The sequence below is a fragment of the Enhydra lutris genome, unplaced genomic scaffold (genome assembly GCF_002288905.1).
Source record: "Enhydra lutris kenyoni isolate GAN:26980312 unplaced genomic scaffold, ASM228890v2 scaffoldscaffold82, whole genome shotgun sequence".
NCBI lineage: Eukaryota > Metazoa > Chordata > Mammalia > Carnivora > Mustelidae > Enhydra > Enhydra lutris.
The window spans coordinates 1,149,686-1,164,908 of NW_019154166.1; the positions used below are offsets into that span (position 1 = coordinate 1,149,686).

The 15,223-nt window shown below is 55.4% G+C and overlaps 1 protein-coding gene across 2 annotated transcripts; it reads left to right on the plus strand.

Annotated features, from left to right (window-relative positions):
• Nucleotides 1–60: 60 nt before the first annotated feature.
• Nucleotides 61–10,415, plus strand: LOC111161113 (derlin 2). 2 transcript variants are annotated; one of them, XM_022524599.1, is made up of 7 exons: nucleotides 61–232; nucleotides 909–974; nucleotides 2,890–2,963; nucleotides 4,079–4,172; nucleotides 5,049–5,244; nucleotides 5,492–5,582; nucleotides 10,007–10,415. In XM_022524599.1, exons 1-7 carry the CDS (start codon nucleotides 140–142, stop codon nucleotides 10,110–10,112), a joined length of 720 nt encoding a protein of 239 aa, XP_022380307.1. In that variant the 5' UTR covers nucleotides 61–139; the 3' UTR covers nucleotides 10,113–10,415. The 2 variants fall into 2 exon arrangements, with proteins under 2 accessions (XP_022380307.1, XP_022380308.1); XM_022524600.1 differs by having other exon boundaries at nucleotides 912–974.
• Nucleotides 10,416–15,223: the final 4,808 nt, after the last annotated feature.

Sequence of the window (15,223 nt, forward strand, 5' to 3'; positions counted from 1 at the left end):
GGCGCGCCGTCCCCCGGGCTGCGGCGGTTGGCGGCCGGCCGGTGCGCGGCGCTGATTGGGCGGCAGCGCGCTCTGGCCCCGCCCGCTACCGGGGCGGCGCGGCGGAAAGGGAAGTGGGGGGGCGGCGGCGGTGGGGAAGATGGCGTACCAGAGCCTGCGGCTGGAGTACCTGCAGATCCCGCCGGTCAGCCGCGCCTACACCACCGCCTGCGTGCTCACCACCGCCGCCGTGGTGAGCCACGCGCCGCCCTCTCGCCCGCGCCGCGCCGGCCGGGGCCTCGGAGGCTGCGGTTCGGGCCGCGGGGGAGCCCCGAGGGGAGGTCTCCGAGGCGGGTGGAGGCGTGCGGGGCGCCCGCCGGGGTCCCGGGAAGCCAGGAGGTGGTGCCGCCCGGCAGGGGTGCGGGGCCGGGGCTGCGGGCGGCTTCCGACAGCGGAGGGCCGGACCAGCGCGGCCGCGGCCGTGGGAGCAGCCCACCCGGGAAGCGGGTCTGGAAGGCGGGGCGGGCAGGGGCCGCGCTGACCAGCGGGCAGTCCGCTCGGCGAGGACCTGGCGCGGGAGGCGGAGGGCTCGGGCTGCCGGGAGGGAAGAGCCCCGGAGAGGAGCGCAGGCCTGACGGCGCGGGGTCCGCGGGCTCGGTTCTGCGGGGCTTCGAGTGGGGGCCGGGCGGGGGCACGTGCGTGGCGGCCGCTCCTGCTGCCCCGGGGCCAGGGTCCGCCTCGACCCCCGCAGCAAGGCGCAGAGCTGAGTCTCGTGTCCGGCGGACGGGGTGCGGAAATGGCAGCACCTACGCACAGTCCTTTCCCGGCTTGCCCGCGGGGGTCCGGGCGGAGTGGCTGGGCTGGAACCTGCCGGGCCCCGCCTTCTGCTGAGGACGGCTTTGCCTGAAGGAGCCTTTCTTCCTTTCCAGCAGCTGGAGCTGATCACACCGTTTCAGCTGTACTTCAACCCCGAGTTGATCTTCAAACACTTTCAGGTACGGGGCCGTCACCTGCGCACTCTGTGTTCCGGTCGTTAAGCTTTTCCTCCTGCTTTCTGCTGGCCAATCCTTCCATGTGGTATCAGCAGGTTTAGCGGGAACGTCTTATTGTGGGGGGGGGGGGGCGGTAAAGATGGGATCCTGCGTCCTGATTGGGCCTCAGAATCACCAAAGAAATGTCGCAGAGAGTCACCCACGGCAGGAATTAAGACTGTATTTTGTTTGTAAGATTCCCTGCGTGGTTTTGATTTGATGTATCCGGTTCCCGTATGTGGAAATTAGTGGTTCGGGGTTAATACCGTAGTTTGAGAGGAGACTGACCAGCCCAGGGAGAGCCTCAAAGGATGCCCACGCCGTCCGCTCACCAGCTCGGTGCTATCACCAGAGTCGGGTTCAGAAACCCAGCTCTCTCAGTGCTTTCAGACTGCTCTGTCTTCCAGGGATCGGCCGATATTAACAAAAGCCCCAAAGACGGGCTCCTGAAACTGCATGAGAGTTTACTGGATCCGAGTAGGAGCTAGTCCTTCCCGGTAGTTAGAATGCTCAAAGAAAGATGTGTTTTCCTCCTCCGGGATGATCAGATAGCCTGCGGTTGGAATGGGGGAAGGACCAAGAGTCAGTAATTTTCCTCTACACTTGCTGTTCCCTCTGTCTCGAATGTGTGTCCTTCACTCTACACCCGCCGAACCCCAGCTCTCGTGTGGCTTCCCAGACTGACCCTGCTCTGTGTCCCCAGGGTTTCTGGGAATACTTCCTTCAGAGCCTCTCCCTTCCTTCTTGTACTTACTGAGCTGCTTCTCTCCTTAAGTTGGGGACTTTCAAATCCTGGAGACAGTTCGAATGTAGAACTGAACTACGTCCCCTCCGTTGCCAATGCCGAAGGATCGAATGCTGCACTAGGCAGTCCCGGGGACTCTTGTCACTGCCTCTGTCCTTTGCCACTCCCCGGCCTCTGCTGAGCGCTGAAGCTGCATCCGAGCTTTGCTTCCTGTTAACATGCTGGGCTCGATTTTGCCAGGTTATACTCTTGATGACACCAGATACCCGCGTTTGGAGCCGGGTGTCCCAGGCTTGGATTCAGTCTCCCTGTACAGGTTCCCCTGGGCAGGCCATATCCATGCTCTCCAGTTATGCCCGTTTGCTCCTGTGTGACATGGGGTTGGGACCACCAACCCCATGTCTCACAGGGTTACTGAGCTCCCACGAGATTGTAGATCATGCTGAAACATTTTACAATGTGAAGCTCTCTCCCGTTGTGAGTAGTTGTTTTTATTGTGGGTGTGGATGGGTTGGGTGGGGGAAAGCATATCACGGTTTCCAACAAGAAAATGAGTGTCAGTGTATCTGCCAATTAGACTAATTATTAGAGCCTTAGATCTTACAGGGACTTGGCTGTTCTACTCAGACTAGAACCTGAGTGTTTGTTCTAGAATCACTCTCTTCTCTGGCTTTTTCTTACGGACTAACACAGAAGCATTTCCTGGCAGTTTATGTGAGGTTTCTGGAGTTTCTCTCTGGTTCCCAAGACTGCTCACTAGATTATAACACTGTACACACGAAAGCATCGCTTCTGGTTTGCAAATGAACGTCGTCTCTCCATCCAACTTTCTCTTTAATTTTCCTGACCATGTGGTATAGGTTTTGTTTCGTTTTGTTTTAAAGACGACGACAGTTTTACGCATTCTCAGCAGATCTCAGGGGCTGAGTGATGTCTTTCAGACTTCAGCTGGAAACAGCACAGAAATCCAGTGTCAGGTCGTGTTGCCCCACTTTCTGGTTCAGATCACAGTGTCACTTACTTGTGGCCTTTCAACCATCGCAACCCCAGGAAATGTCTTCTGTCTTAATGTGGAAATGTTGCCCGGCACGTTTTACTTCATCTGTCTTACCTCGATTTTTTTTCTTTTAACAGATATGGAGGTTAATCACCAATTTCTTATTTTTCGGTCCAGTGGGATTCAATTTTTTATTTAACATGATTTTTCTGTATCCTTTATTAAGTGGGGTCAGCGTAAAACCCAGCGGTCTGTGTAGGGAATACAGTGTAAGTTAAAGCTACTGAGGCTGCTTGTTCCTCTCATAACGGTGACTTCCGGGTGCTGCCTTCGTGGTACAGACTGGCCGGTCGGAAAGTACTATTTTGAGGGTGTTCGTTGGTTCCCGTTTGTTCTAATGGGAAGCGTTCACCCAAAGAGAGATTACACTTCTGCCCGAAAATCCCATATAAATCCCGTCAAGGGAGAGAAGTGGATTCGTTGAGGCCTGTTTGGAGCATAGTATCAGCAGGGACCCAGGGACAGTGGTAAGTCCCAGAGTGTCAGTACAGGTCTGGGAGCCCCGCAGCGGCTTCTTGGGGACTGGAGGACGTGAGATCTCCCTGGATCTTGGTTGCGGGTTCTACCGGCTAGAAGGACAGTGCGGTGTGTCTGCCCGGCCGGCCATGTGCTGCTTGTTGAAAGAGGGGAAGGAGGTGCTCTGGACAGGTGCTAATTGGGCCCCTGAACAGGGATCCCTCCTGTACCCGACCGCCTGGATTGAGAGGGAGTTACAGCCCAGCGTGCAGGAGACCGGGCCTTGTCAGGGTGATGGGACCCCTGCCTGACGGATTCCTGTGTGATACGCCATCCTGGTAAGTTTCTAATAATGAGATCTTTTCCTCATGATACGTCTTTATTAACTGAGGTGTAGAAAGGCCAAGTCTGCCTGGCCGGCCGAAACAGATCCAGGCAAGGCCTCTCGCCGGCACATCTTCCGAGTTAGCTTGTGAAACAGCAAAGTGGCTCAGATCGTGGCGGGGCTGAGCTCGGGGCAGACGACCGAGCTTTGAAAAGGTTCTGTAAGTCCCCGCAAGCACGCGTGTGTGGCCTCAGGCTTCGCTCCCCAGCCGGGAGCGGTGTGTGCCACAGGCGGAGATGGTCTTCCCGGCGCCTGAAATGCCAGGCAACAGGGACGTCCCCACGCTACCCCTCGTGGACGCGCTCGCAGAAGAGAAGGTTTGGCTGCGTATGGCTGACGCGGCGGCCAAGCGCACTGCAGCCGTATGTTAAACTTGACCTTTTTCCCACTTGTGTGCTTACCGTTTTCTTAACTTGAAACTTAAGATACCGCTACTGTCGAATGCTAGAAGAAGGCTCATTCCGAGGTCGGACGGCAGACTTTGTATTTATGTTCCTTTTTGGTGGATTCTTAATGACTGTATCCTTCAACAAGTAGAGCAAACACGGGAAAACGCTCAGGAACGCCTTCTGTCTTGCTGAAGCCTCCGCCTGCCCTCCACGGTCCGCTGGACACGCTCAGCACGCCCACGGAGCAGCCCTCCAGACCGTAGCTGCGGGCACGGCGGATTGCACGGCGTCCTCTCTGTGAGCACGTCTGAGCCGCGGGGTGGGCCAGCCAGAGGGGCGTTTAGCCCGGGTGGGTGACTGTTAACTGCTTCAGGTACGGGATTGTCCGTGCGTGTACTTTTCTTTTTTTTAAGAGTGCTTGTTGTGGGTGGAGGGAGGGAGAGAGAATCCCAAGCAGGCTCCACGCCCAGCGTGCACCCCAGCACCGGGCTTGATCCCACAACCCCGAGATCATGACCAGAGCCAGAACCGAGTCTGACGCTTAACGGATTGAGCCACCCAGGCACCCCCTAATGTGTGTACTTTTGAACTAAGTTGGTAAGACATTTATTTGGTCACTATCAAAACTGATAAGTTATTATAATTTAGATTTGAACGGAGTCCAGTCTGACAAAATGCTTTGGATCTAGCTGGTTTTACTCACCTCTTAAAGGTGCTAATGGTGAGTGAAATTTCATGTAATGATTGACCAAGGAATTAATATATTTTCCAAATAGTCAACTTCCTGGAAACAATCTTCATGGGAAGCAGCTACTGTCCAGGTGTTTTGGCCTCTGCTGATTTTTGCCTGGTTGCTCTGGGTAATCATTTTCAAGGTTTTTTTCCCTCTAAAGACGAACGACTGTGAGACTTCCCCACCTCAGGCCTCTGCTAGATCACAGCCCCTCGTTGCCTTCCCTCACTGTACACCTGCGATGCGGAGCTCTTCCTTAACGCCGCCTGCTAGCTGTTCGGTCTGTTCGTGAGCTTGGTTTTCCTGGGCCAGGCCTTCACGATCATGCTCGTCTACGTGTGGAGCCGGAGGAACCCGTACGTCCGCATGAACTTCTTCGGCCTTCTCAACTTCCAGGCCCCCTTTCTGCCCTGGGTGCTCATGGGCTTTTCCTTGCTGCTGGGGAACTCGATCATTGTGGACCTCTTGGGTAAGAGTCTTGCAACTTCCTGTACCACTTTCCGTGTAAGCGTACTTTGCTCCTGGTTTCCACATCCGGCACTCCACACGGCTGTCTCAGGGTCATGTAGTGGTTGTAGGGTCAAAGACTACAGCATTCTTTAATTTTGAGTCGTCATATTGACATTTCTTTCTAAACGTGCGGACTTTGTGTTGGCAGGTGCACCTGCCATCAGATTTTCATCCTCTCCTCGTTCTTTGTTTCTGGGCGACTCTAGGCATTGCGGTCGGACACATATATTTTTTCTTGGAAGACGTATTTCCCAATCAGCCTGGTGGAATCAGAATTCTGAAAACACCGTCTATTTTGTGAGTATCCGATGCCGGGTTGCGTGTTCTTGGCAGGTGATGCGGGGCAGGCTCCGTGGTCTGTGTTCTCGCGGGGCTCCCGGCACTCTGGCGCTCGGGTCAGCATTTGCAGATCGGGGCCCCGGGCTGCGGTGGTGGATTTGGGTTGGGTCGGAGCAGACGGTGCCAGACTCATGGAGAAGTGAGCTCCACGAGCCTGGGGCGTCCCAAGGGTGATGTCCCGGGGCAGAGCCTGCTGTGTTCCCGGAGAGCCACTGTCGGAGCTCCCAGGGGCCGGTGGCAGAACGGGCCACACCGACCCCAAGAAAGTTTCTGGTGGTGGGACTCCTGGCCTTCCAGGGAACAGGGGAAGGAGAGCTAAGCCGTGAGGCAGCCTGGGAAACCACGGTCTGTCGGCCGGCCTGCTGACCGGCCGTGTGACATGAAAGTCCATCTCTGTCTCGCCCCTCCCTTTCCTGAGAGGGGAGCTTTGGTCTGTGGGACCTCTTTCTCTAGAAGGTCGTATCCTTGAGACCTGCTGCATTTAGAGTAAAATGTGAGTTTTTGCATAAAATGTGGGCTGTCACATCATAGTTAAGCAAAGCAGAGAGCCTGGTCCTCCAGAGCCCCCCCACTTAGCCAGACGCTGGCGGTCACCATTGCCCTTTTCACACATGCTCTCCCCTCTCTTCCTGCATGGGGGCTAAATTTTTAAAAATGCTCTATCGTAATCTCCTTTTCGGTGTAGCATGTCGTAACCCTTTTTCCATGACGAATGTCCTGTGGAGGTGTAGCAGCTACATGGTCCCGCTTGGCAGGACACTAGCACCGTGGGCCCCTCCCTTACCGACAGTGCCGGCGCTGGCGTCCCCGGGTGGCGCGCGTCCGTGACCACGCAGGCCGTGCTCCCAGAATCGGGATCGCCGTGCTGTTCGTCGACAAGTCACTGTGGGGACTGGGTGCTCAGGCTGATGCTTCTCCCGGCCGCGTGGAGCTCCTGTACCCTGTGGCCTTGTCTGACAGTGGAGGATGGTTTATTTTTTCCCGGGGTGATAGCTGGAAGATGCTGTCTCGTTTCTATGGGCCTGTTTTTTACGATTTTATTTTATTTTGGAAACCGTTTCAGACTCAAAGAAAAAACTACAAATCCTGCAAAGGACTTTTCCTTCCTTAGGTGTGTCAAAGTAAGCTGTCCGTCAGATCCCCTGTGATGCCTTCCCCCCTCCCCCCCACCCCAATGAATATGGATTTTCTATGAAGAAGGACATTCCCCTCCGTAGTCACAATCAGGAGAAACCTGAGTCCACAGGCCCAAGCCACTCCTGGCCATTGTTCCAGGAGAGCCTGGCTCAGGCCCAGTGTCGTGCTGACGTGTCACTCCTCTTGGGTCCCTGCCGGGTTGGAAGAGCTCCAGAGTCTTTCCTTGATGTCACCCCACTGACGCTTCTGTGGCTTCCCGGCCTGTTCTGTAGGACGTCCCACCTCCGGGGCTTGTCTCAGGTCCCTCACGTCTAGCTTCAGGTCACGCGTCTTTGGCAGGAGTGTCAGAGAAGTGACCCGTGTCGTCCTCCCCACACTGCGGAGGATTTCCGTGCACTGATCGGTCACAGTGGCGGCAGCCACTCCGATGACTCGATGAAGGTCGGTCCTGAAGCTGCCTTTGTTCCCCTGGTGATTGTTTTGGGGAAGGCGCCCGGACTCAGCCAGCCACCCTCTCCTGATCCTAGATCATGAGTGAGTTGCAGCCCTCGTTATCGTTGTTGCTTTGGTGTTCGTGTGGCCCCAGATCTGGACAATGGGAACCCCTTCACACCGGCTTCTGATTACTGTCAACATGGCCCATCACTTTTTTTCTCTTTATTGTCAAGTGATTTATTATTTTCTGGCCAGACAAGATCTCCCAGGTTCATCCTCTGCTCTCCCTGACTCAGTCTTAGAATCGGCTGTTTCTGCAAGAGCCCTGGTTCCTTTCTTCTGGGGACCTAGGGGGCGGAAGCCGCAGCATGGGTGCTGGACGAGCTCACAGCCCGACTGGGACCGGAGCAAGGGTGGCCTGCCATGCACTGCAGACCTGTGTGTTTTTTAAAAACATGGGGTTACTGACAGGCTCAGCTCTAGGACAACTTCATATGATACATTCTAGGTAGGGTTTTTTTTCTCTATTTTTTTTTCTAATATTTTATCATAAAAATGTCCAAACTCACAGAAGAGTGGGAAAAGTTATATGGCGATGCCATTTACCCACGACACAGGTTCTGTGGTTAACATTTTACTACTCTTGCCTTTTGTACGTCTGTCCGTGCCGGTATCCTTCACGCTCTGAGTAACTGTAGTGCGTGTGACGCTGACTGGGGTCTTCGATTTCTCTAGAGCAGAACACGCACCACAGGGGTGTCAGCTGATGGTTTCTGTACGTGCACCAACCCGTGGGCCCCAGACTCCTCTCGGGACAGGACCCCAGAAGGTCCCAACCTGCGGCTCCCTGTCTGTCCTGCGCTGTCCCCCAGGGAGCAATGGCCGGACTGGTTGTGTGGCTGTGAGATGAGCCGTGCCTGCCCCTCCCGGCGTCAGGAGCGGAGTCCTCCAGGATGCGCAGAGGTGCTCCTTGCTGTGCGGCCGCTTCCAGCCAGGGCAGCTGTCTGCCATCCGCCTCTGGGGTTGCACGTGGCAGGGATCTGTTGCCCGGTCTGGGGTGGTGTCCAGCGGATGGACATAGCACCTCCTTGTTCTCACTGACACCGAGGGACCTGACCCTGTGGTCATTACTCTCTCTACCTACTTAGTGCCCCGCATGTGGAACCAGCTTCTCGTCCCGGTCGTGCCGGCCCCCCGCTTAGACGCATTCTCCTCCTGCGCTGCCTGCACGCACCGTGGCGGGCTGCCCTCTTCGAGCCTCCTCCGGCTTCGCCACCCTGCACCGGGCCCGTGCACGTGTGCCACCCTGCAGCCCCGGGATGTCCCCCCAGCCCCCAGCCTGCTCAGGGCCACCACATCCCCACTTTCTCACTCGTGCACCCACGTTCTTTCCCGTGCGTGTTAGGGAAGTAGAGGCGGCCTTGCTGTTGCACATGCTTTCTTTTCATCATCACAAAAGCGGACACGTTCGTGTTTATTGGCCGTTGGATTTCCTTTCTGAGCTGCCTTTTACACCCTGTGTGTTTCTGCTTTTGCGTGTTTGCTTGCGTTGTTAGTTTGTAAGACTTCAGGGAGCTCATGCTGAGGTACGGATGCGTTCTCTGACCCCACTGTGACATGGAAGCTTTCAGATACATTCTGTGTGGACCGGCTGCGGGCAGTGTCCAGTGTTGTTAGAAACAAGAATCAGAAACAAAACATCAGGGCGCCTGGGTGGCTCAGTGGGTTAAGCCTCTGCCTTCAGCTCAGGTCATAATCTCAGGGTCCTGGGATCGAGCCCCGCGTCAGGCTTTCTGCTCAGCAAGGATCCTGCCTCCCCCTCTCTCTCTGCCTGCCTCTCTGCCTACTTGTGATCTCTCTGTGTCAAATAAATAAATCAAATCTTAAAAAAAAAAAAAATGCCAAGAGCAGATACTGTCTTAATGGTTCTTTAAGGACAACTTGAGTGACTGTCCTAGCGAGATTGTAAAAGTCTTCTGGGCACTGACCGTCCTTTCCTGTGATCTGCATTAATTTGTCTTGGAATGATCTGTGAGTTTAAACTTCAGTTGTGATAAGATCTACATAACATGGACTGTGTCATGTTACACATCTCAGACATGCAGTGTCGCAGCCTTAGTGTCCTGGCATGTTTCTGTGCCCACCGTCCATCCTTACACTCTCGATCCTGCAGAAGTGGAACTCTGTCCCCAGGACCTCGCTCTGTTCCCCGCCCCCAGCCTCGGCCGGGACGGCGCCGCTCTCGGTTCTTCACACACATGGGATCACGCAGTATGGGTCCAGGTCTGGCCACGTGTCCTCAGGGTTCATCCACGGTGTGGTAGGTGTCAGAGCCTCCTTCCTTTCCAAGGCTGGATACTATCCTGTTGCGTAGACGGACCCTTTTCTCGATCCATCCGTCTCCCGGTGGGTACGGGGTGATATCCTGGTTGTGGGGAGACATTCATGGTAAATTTAGTGAAAATGAGGTTATAAAACAAATAGTGTGATCTAACTCCCATAGAATCACACAGAGGAAAGTTCTGGAAGAATGATGCCAACACCCACCATGATTCTCTTTGGAGATTTAGAATATTTCTATGTATTTTCTGTTTTCTCTACAACGAACATGTATTGCTTTTTGTTGCAAGAAAAATAAAAAGAGGAAAGTAACGTCCTGGAGGTAAAGAGTTAACATGAACATGACTGTGAACACTTTCCAGCGCGGTGACTGGTTCCGGGGGGTGGGTGTAGCGTGTGTCCTTGAGGTGAAGCCCTGGGGTCCTTCCCAAGGTGACTCGGCGCCGAGCGTCTCTGTCACTGTCTTTCAGGAAGGCCGTTTTCGATACGCCAGAGGACGACCCAGATTACAACCCATTGCCCGAGGAGCGGCCGGGAGGCTTCGCCTGGGGCGAGGGCCAGCGCCTCGGCGGTTAAAGCGGCAGGTGCCAGCCACCAGCCCCAGCTGGCAAGGACTCAATGACCCGCCCGTTGGGATTCTTCTCTCCTTCGTGTTGCGAAAGTGTGGACACTTTGGACGGCCTGGCAGGTTCTGACTCCAGAAGCACTTTACGGAATGGTACACTAATGGATCCAGAATGTGCTCGGCACGGCCGGCCGGCGGCCCCTCACCGCTCCGGCCCTGGAAGAGTGATCTCTCGGGGCCAGTTCGCCGGAGAAACAAATACCCCACAACCTCTGGCCCCATGCCCCTGAGCGCTCAAGTCCTGGGGTGTCAGGCAGAGCTCCTCCTCCTCCTCTTCTTTGCTAGACGAGGCCGTGGGGTAAAAGGGAAGTTTCAGAGAGGACACAATAAAACTGAGTTGCATCTCTCTCACTGAACACAAGCTTTGGTGTGTGATCTTTTTTAAGGGACGACGCGGGTTCTGGCCCTGCTGCGCTGGCCTGGTCTCGCAGCAGCTCCGGGCCCGTCCGTCCCTGGCCTGCGCAGCTTTAGGCAGGATGGCGTTCCAGGATGGAAGGATGTGGCCGGCGCGCCCTGGCTGAGACTCACGTAGCAGGCCAGCTCCAGCGGGAGGAAGACGGGCCGGTGGTGTCTGCATAGCTTGCTTTCCGTCTGGGTTTTGCAAAACCGCAGGTTGTCGGATGAGGGAAAACGGTGGGTAGGGTGGTTCTCGCATCGGCAGGAACTCCACTGAGGAGGGCCGGCTCAGGGCGCCCGTGACATCCTAGCAACTCCGCTCTGCTTCTGCATTAAGAGCTCTGCAAGAGAAGCCACGTCATGGCCACCCTTTTGGAAGACCACAAAGAGATCGATTTTAGGGGTGTTCAATTGGGGGCCAGATGAGCAGGCCCCTGTTAGGTAGGAGTGCGTGGGTCCTGGGCTGGTTGCACGTGGGTCATGTTGCTTAAGGAAGAGCCCACAAGCATTTCTGAGCCAAGCACCCGGTTTACCTTCCCATCAGGTAGACGTTAGGGTCCCGAGGAAAGGACAGCTGATGTCTGTGACTCCATAAAGACCTGTCCGGAATACTGATTCCCCTGGGTCCCCGGCAGGTTTGCGCTCACGGGGTCTAGTCACTGAGGGGACCCACAGCCCGAAGTGGACCCCTGTAGGGGAGGGATGGCCGCAGGTGGTTCTCGCGAACGGGGCAGAGCTGTGGACCGCTTCCCCAGCAGTCGCACCGTGGGCAAGTGGGAGCTCCTTTCCAGAGTGAGATCCCCCTCCGAGAGCTGAACACGGTTCAGAGTAAGTGGGGACCTTCAGGGGGTGCGGTGAAGGGGAAACTAACATGAACGTACATCTTCCCGCCACTTGTGCGTGACTGACAGAAACAGACCGATGTTGGACCTGCCGCCGGTCAGAAACTTGGAACACGGGTGTTGTAACTTTATGCAACGGGGTTGTTGATGGGATGGCTTTTTTTCTAAGCAATGGCAAAAAAAAAGCTTGAAATGCAACCTGAGAATGTACAATCCTTACAGAATTCTATAATTTTGTCATATCTTGTCTCTGTTCAAGGAAGCTCGAATTTAATTAGAAGGGTTTGTTGTTTTATTTTTTAAAATTTTTATTAAGTTCAATTAGGCAACATACAGTACATCCTTAATTTTTGATGTAATAATTAGAAGGGTTTTTTAAATTATTTAGAGTCTAGAAATAGGTTTCTCTGGTTTTAAGTAGGGGACGTCCGTCCATATGGATGACGGTAAAACAGGAAACCGATTCAGCATTTGTGGCCTAAGAGTGCTCGGTGGTGTTACAGAATGAGAATTCCAAGGATCCCCTTCCGTGTCCTGGGCAGTGTGGGCACCGACTGCCGATCTCCCCACCCGTGGGGCGGGCCCCCTGCCACAATGAAGAGGCCCCTTCCCCACCCCACCTCTCCACCCCGACTCTTATAGAACTGGGCTGTTTCCTCCTGCGGTGAAAATTGGTAGACGGGATTTTGTGCCCAGTCTCCCCCACACAGAGCTGGGTTCTACCGGTAATACCGACAGCACACCTCACGGAGGCAGGGTTTGTGGTTGGAGAAATCCTGCAGACGTTCCTGAGGAAGCAATGGGCATGCACCTCGCATTTCCCTAGGAGACAGGATTTCCACACGTTTTTGGTGTGTTTTCTAAATTAGGTATTTCCATTCGCGTCTCTCTTCCATCTGTCCTTTCTTCTGTCCCTCCTGTGGGTCCCGCTGGCTCTCCCACCTCGTGTGTGGTCTCTCCATGTACAGAGCAGAGCACCAAGCCCTGGGTCGTGGCGGCAGAGCCCCCGCTCCATCTGGGGCCCGTGGAAACCAGGGGACACCGAGCCGTTGGGTGAGGGGCCCCCGGACCTGTCCCGTCTCCCCGACAGCCAGGCTTGGGCAGGTGAGTGCTCTGGTGGTGACATGGCAGGGTTCTCCATGCTGTGGGACCGTCCCCAAAACTGCTCGTGTCATTTCCTGAGTGCATTAACATCGTTGAACTTGACGAAAACAAGCCCCTTCTCTGCTGCGAAGTCTGCGGTGACATCTTAGCCTCCAAATCCAACGTGCCCCGCTTGTCCCTGGCAGGGACCGAGCTCTCTTCCTAGCCTGGCCCGTTCCTGGCCCTGAGGAACTCCCGACTCTTAGGCCTCCTTCCCCGTCTTTCTTTGGATCCCTATTGAGCTTCCAAGTCTGCGGCGCACCCTCACACCGAATGACTAATGGTCTTGCTCCGGTCCTGGCTGGGCCACGGATGAGTCTCGTTTCCCTCGATAGAATGTGCGCCCCAGGAGGGCAGGTCCACAGCACCCCCCACGCACACAGGTGCTGAACAGACACTTCATTTACCTGCCAGCAGACTATTACCTGGTGTTCCTAATTCTACGGGGGCTAACGTGCGTCGCGCTTGAGGCTTGGCGGCGTCTAAAAGCGGGATGGGGCCCAAGTGCGTGTGCGCGCTCCCACGGCCACGGGCTCCTGGGAAGAGCACGTGGCGCAGCGAGCGTCCCAGGGCAGCTAGAGATGAGCCGCGTCTGACGAGTCCCCTCTTGGAAGAAGGGCCCTAATGTTCTTGAATAGTTATCTTAGGATGGGCTGCGTGTGCGGAAGCTGCTTCCCTGCTGGAGACCTCCTGGGGACCTTCCGTGGGGGTGGGCCACGTGCACAAGACTGGCTGGTGCCTGCCCAGGAGTTTAGGCTTCAGTGCTCCCCTCCACGGGCCGCAAGGCCCCAGCACAGCAGTTCACTTTGCCTGCACCATTGTTAAAATTGGGACCAACATTTACAATGGACAGATTTCACATGAAAATCTTCATTTGGGGGACGCCTGGGTGGCTCCGTGGGTTAAGCCTCTGCCTTCGGCTCAGGTCATGATCCCAGGGCCCTGGGATCGAGCCCCACATCAGGCTCTCTGCCCGGCAGGGAGCCTGCTTCCTCCTCTCTCTCTGCCTGCTTCTCTGCCTACTTGTGATCTCTGTCAAATAAATAAATAAAATCTTTAAAAAAAAATCTTCATTTGGGGCTTTTCTTGAAAAACTGGGAAGATCTGGCAAGGCCGGACCTGCGTGGCGGCTACTGCTTAAATATAACAGGCTCACGGCTGCTTCTAGAGATGGGCCATGGGCTCCTTCAGAAGCTACTTTCCTCGTTCACATTCCCTCCCAGACTCTCGCCATCGGTGGGCACATACATGTGTCTCCCTCCGGGGGATTAGTCTGGAAAGCGCCCGGGAAAAAGCATGGATGTGGGTCTGTTAGACACAAGGTCCGTAATCGGAGAGTAAACATTTACATATTGCCGTGATGTGAAAACTCCTACGTTGATGTGATGGTATTTGGAGTTGGGGCCTTGGGGAGGGGCTGAAGTCCTTCAGGAGCGGCCCTCACGCCCAGATGGACGCCTTATCAAACCGCTGCAGAGAAATCCCCTGGTCCCCGTCTTGCGGTGAGGACAGGGCAGCGGGCAGTGGCCATGAGCCACACAAGCCACAGGGCAGCCGCGCTGGTGCTTCCCGGCCTCCCGGGTTGTGAGCAGCGGCTGCCCCTCAGCCTGCGGTGGTTTTGTTACCGCCACCTGAACAGACCAGTTCCTTCCCTTTCAGTTTTGGCAGTCTGGGGCTGCCTCTTTTTTTCTTTTTTGTTTGTTTTGTTTTGTTTTGTTTTGTGGGTGAGCTGCCTTTCTAAGTTAATATTTCTGGGTAGGAAGTGGCATTTTCTCAGTTTATTCCGAACACGCGTGTGCTGTGAACTCAGCACGCACATTCTCAACCATCCTTGATCATGACGCTGTCAGCAACTAGAAGAAAATCATCTCCTTCCTGGAGGAAAGGAGAAGGATTTTTAACAGGTTTACATACAGGATGCGTTTCCCCGAGCTGGACTCCAGAGGATGCCTAAAGTTCTTCAGGAGGCTGAAGCATCCTGGGATCGAAGCTCGCCAAGAATTCTCTGGAAGTATTTCCTGCCACTGTTTCTGCCATGAACCAGCTGCTGAGAGCTTTGGAAGGAGAGGATCTGCTGGTTTCATCCTGTCTTCCCTGCTGAAGTTTTGAATCTTTTCATTGATAGGGGGTGTGCCATGGGCCAGGCATCCTCACTGAAGAGTTCTGCCTGGGGGAGAAGGAAGGTGCTGGGAAGGAAGGGAGTTGGGGAAGGAGGGAGCTGGGAGGGAGCAGGGAAGGAGCTGGGGGCGGGGAGAGCAAGAACCAGTCACCGCCAGCCACTGCACCCCTGTCCCTGCTGTCACGCAGACCCCCGTCCTGGGAACACTGGGTTGTCAGCAGCACATGCTACAAGACCGTCCCCTGCCCTGACAGCAGGGGATCGCCAGCACCCTTGGCGGGCGCTGCCACGTAGAGCCGGCTCGTGACTTTCCGGGCGTCGGAGGCTGGTCCTCGGAGCTGGGGTCGGGATGCAGCACACGCGGGCACGGAGGGTCAGGTGACGCGGGAAGCAAAGGCAGAAGAGAATCGCCGGACTTCTTCAGCACCGGCAGGAGTCCTCGGAGCAGAGTGACCGTCCCTCAGGTGCTCAGGGGCTGACACCTTGCTAAGGACACGGGGCAACCCCAGCCCAGCCCCGGAACCTGAAGCACTTGAACGTGTAAAAACTCTTTTGGGAACTT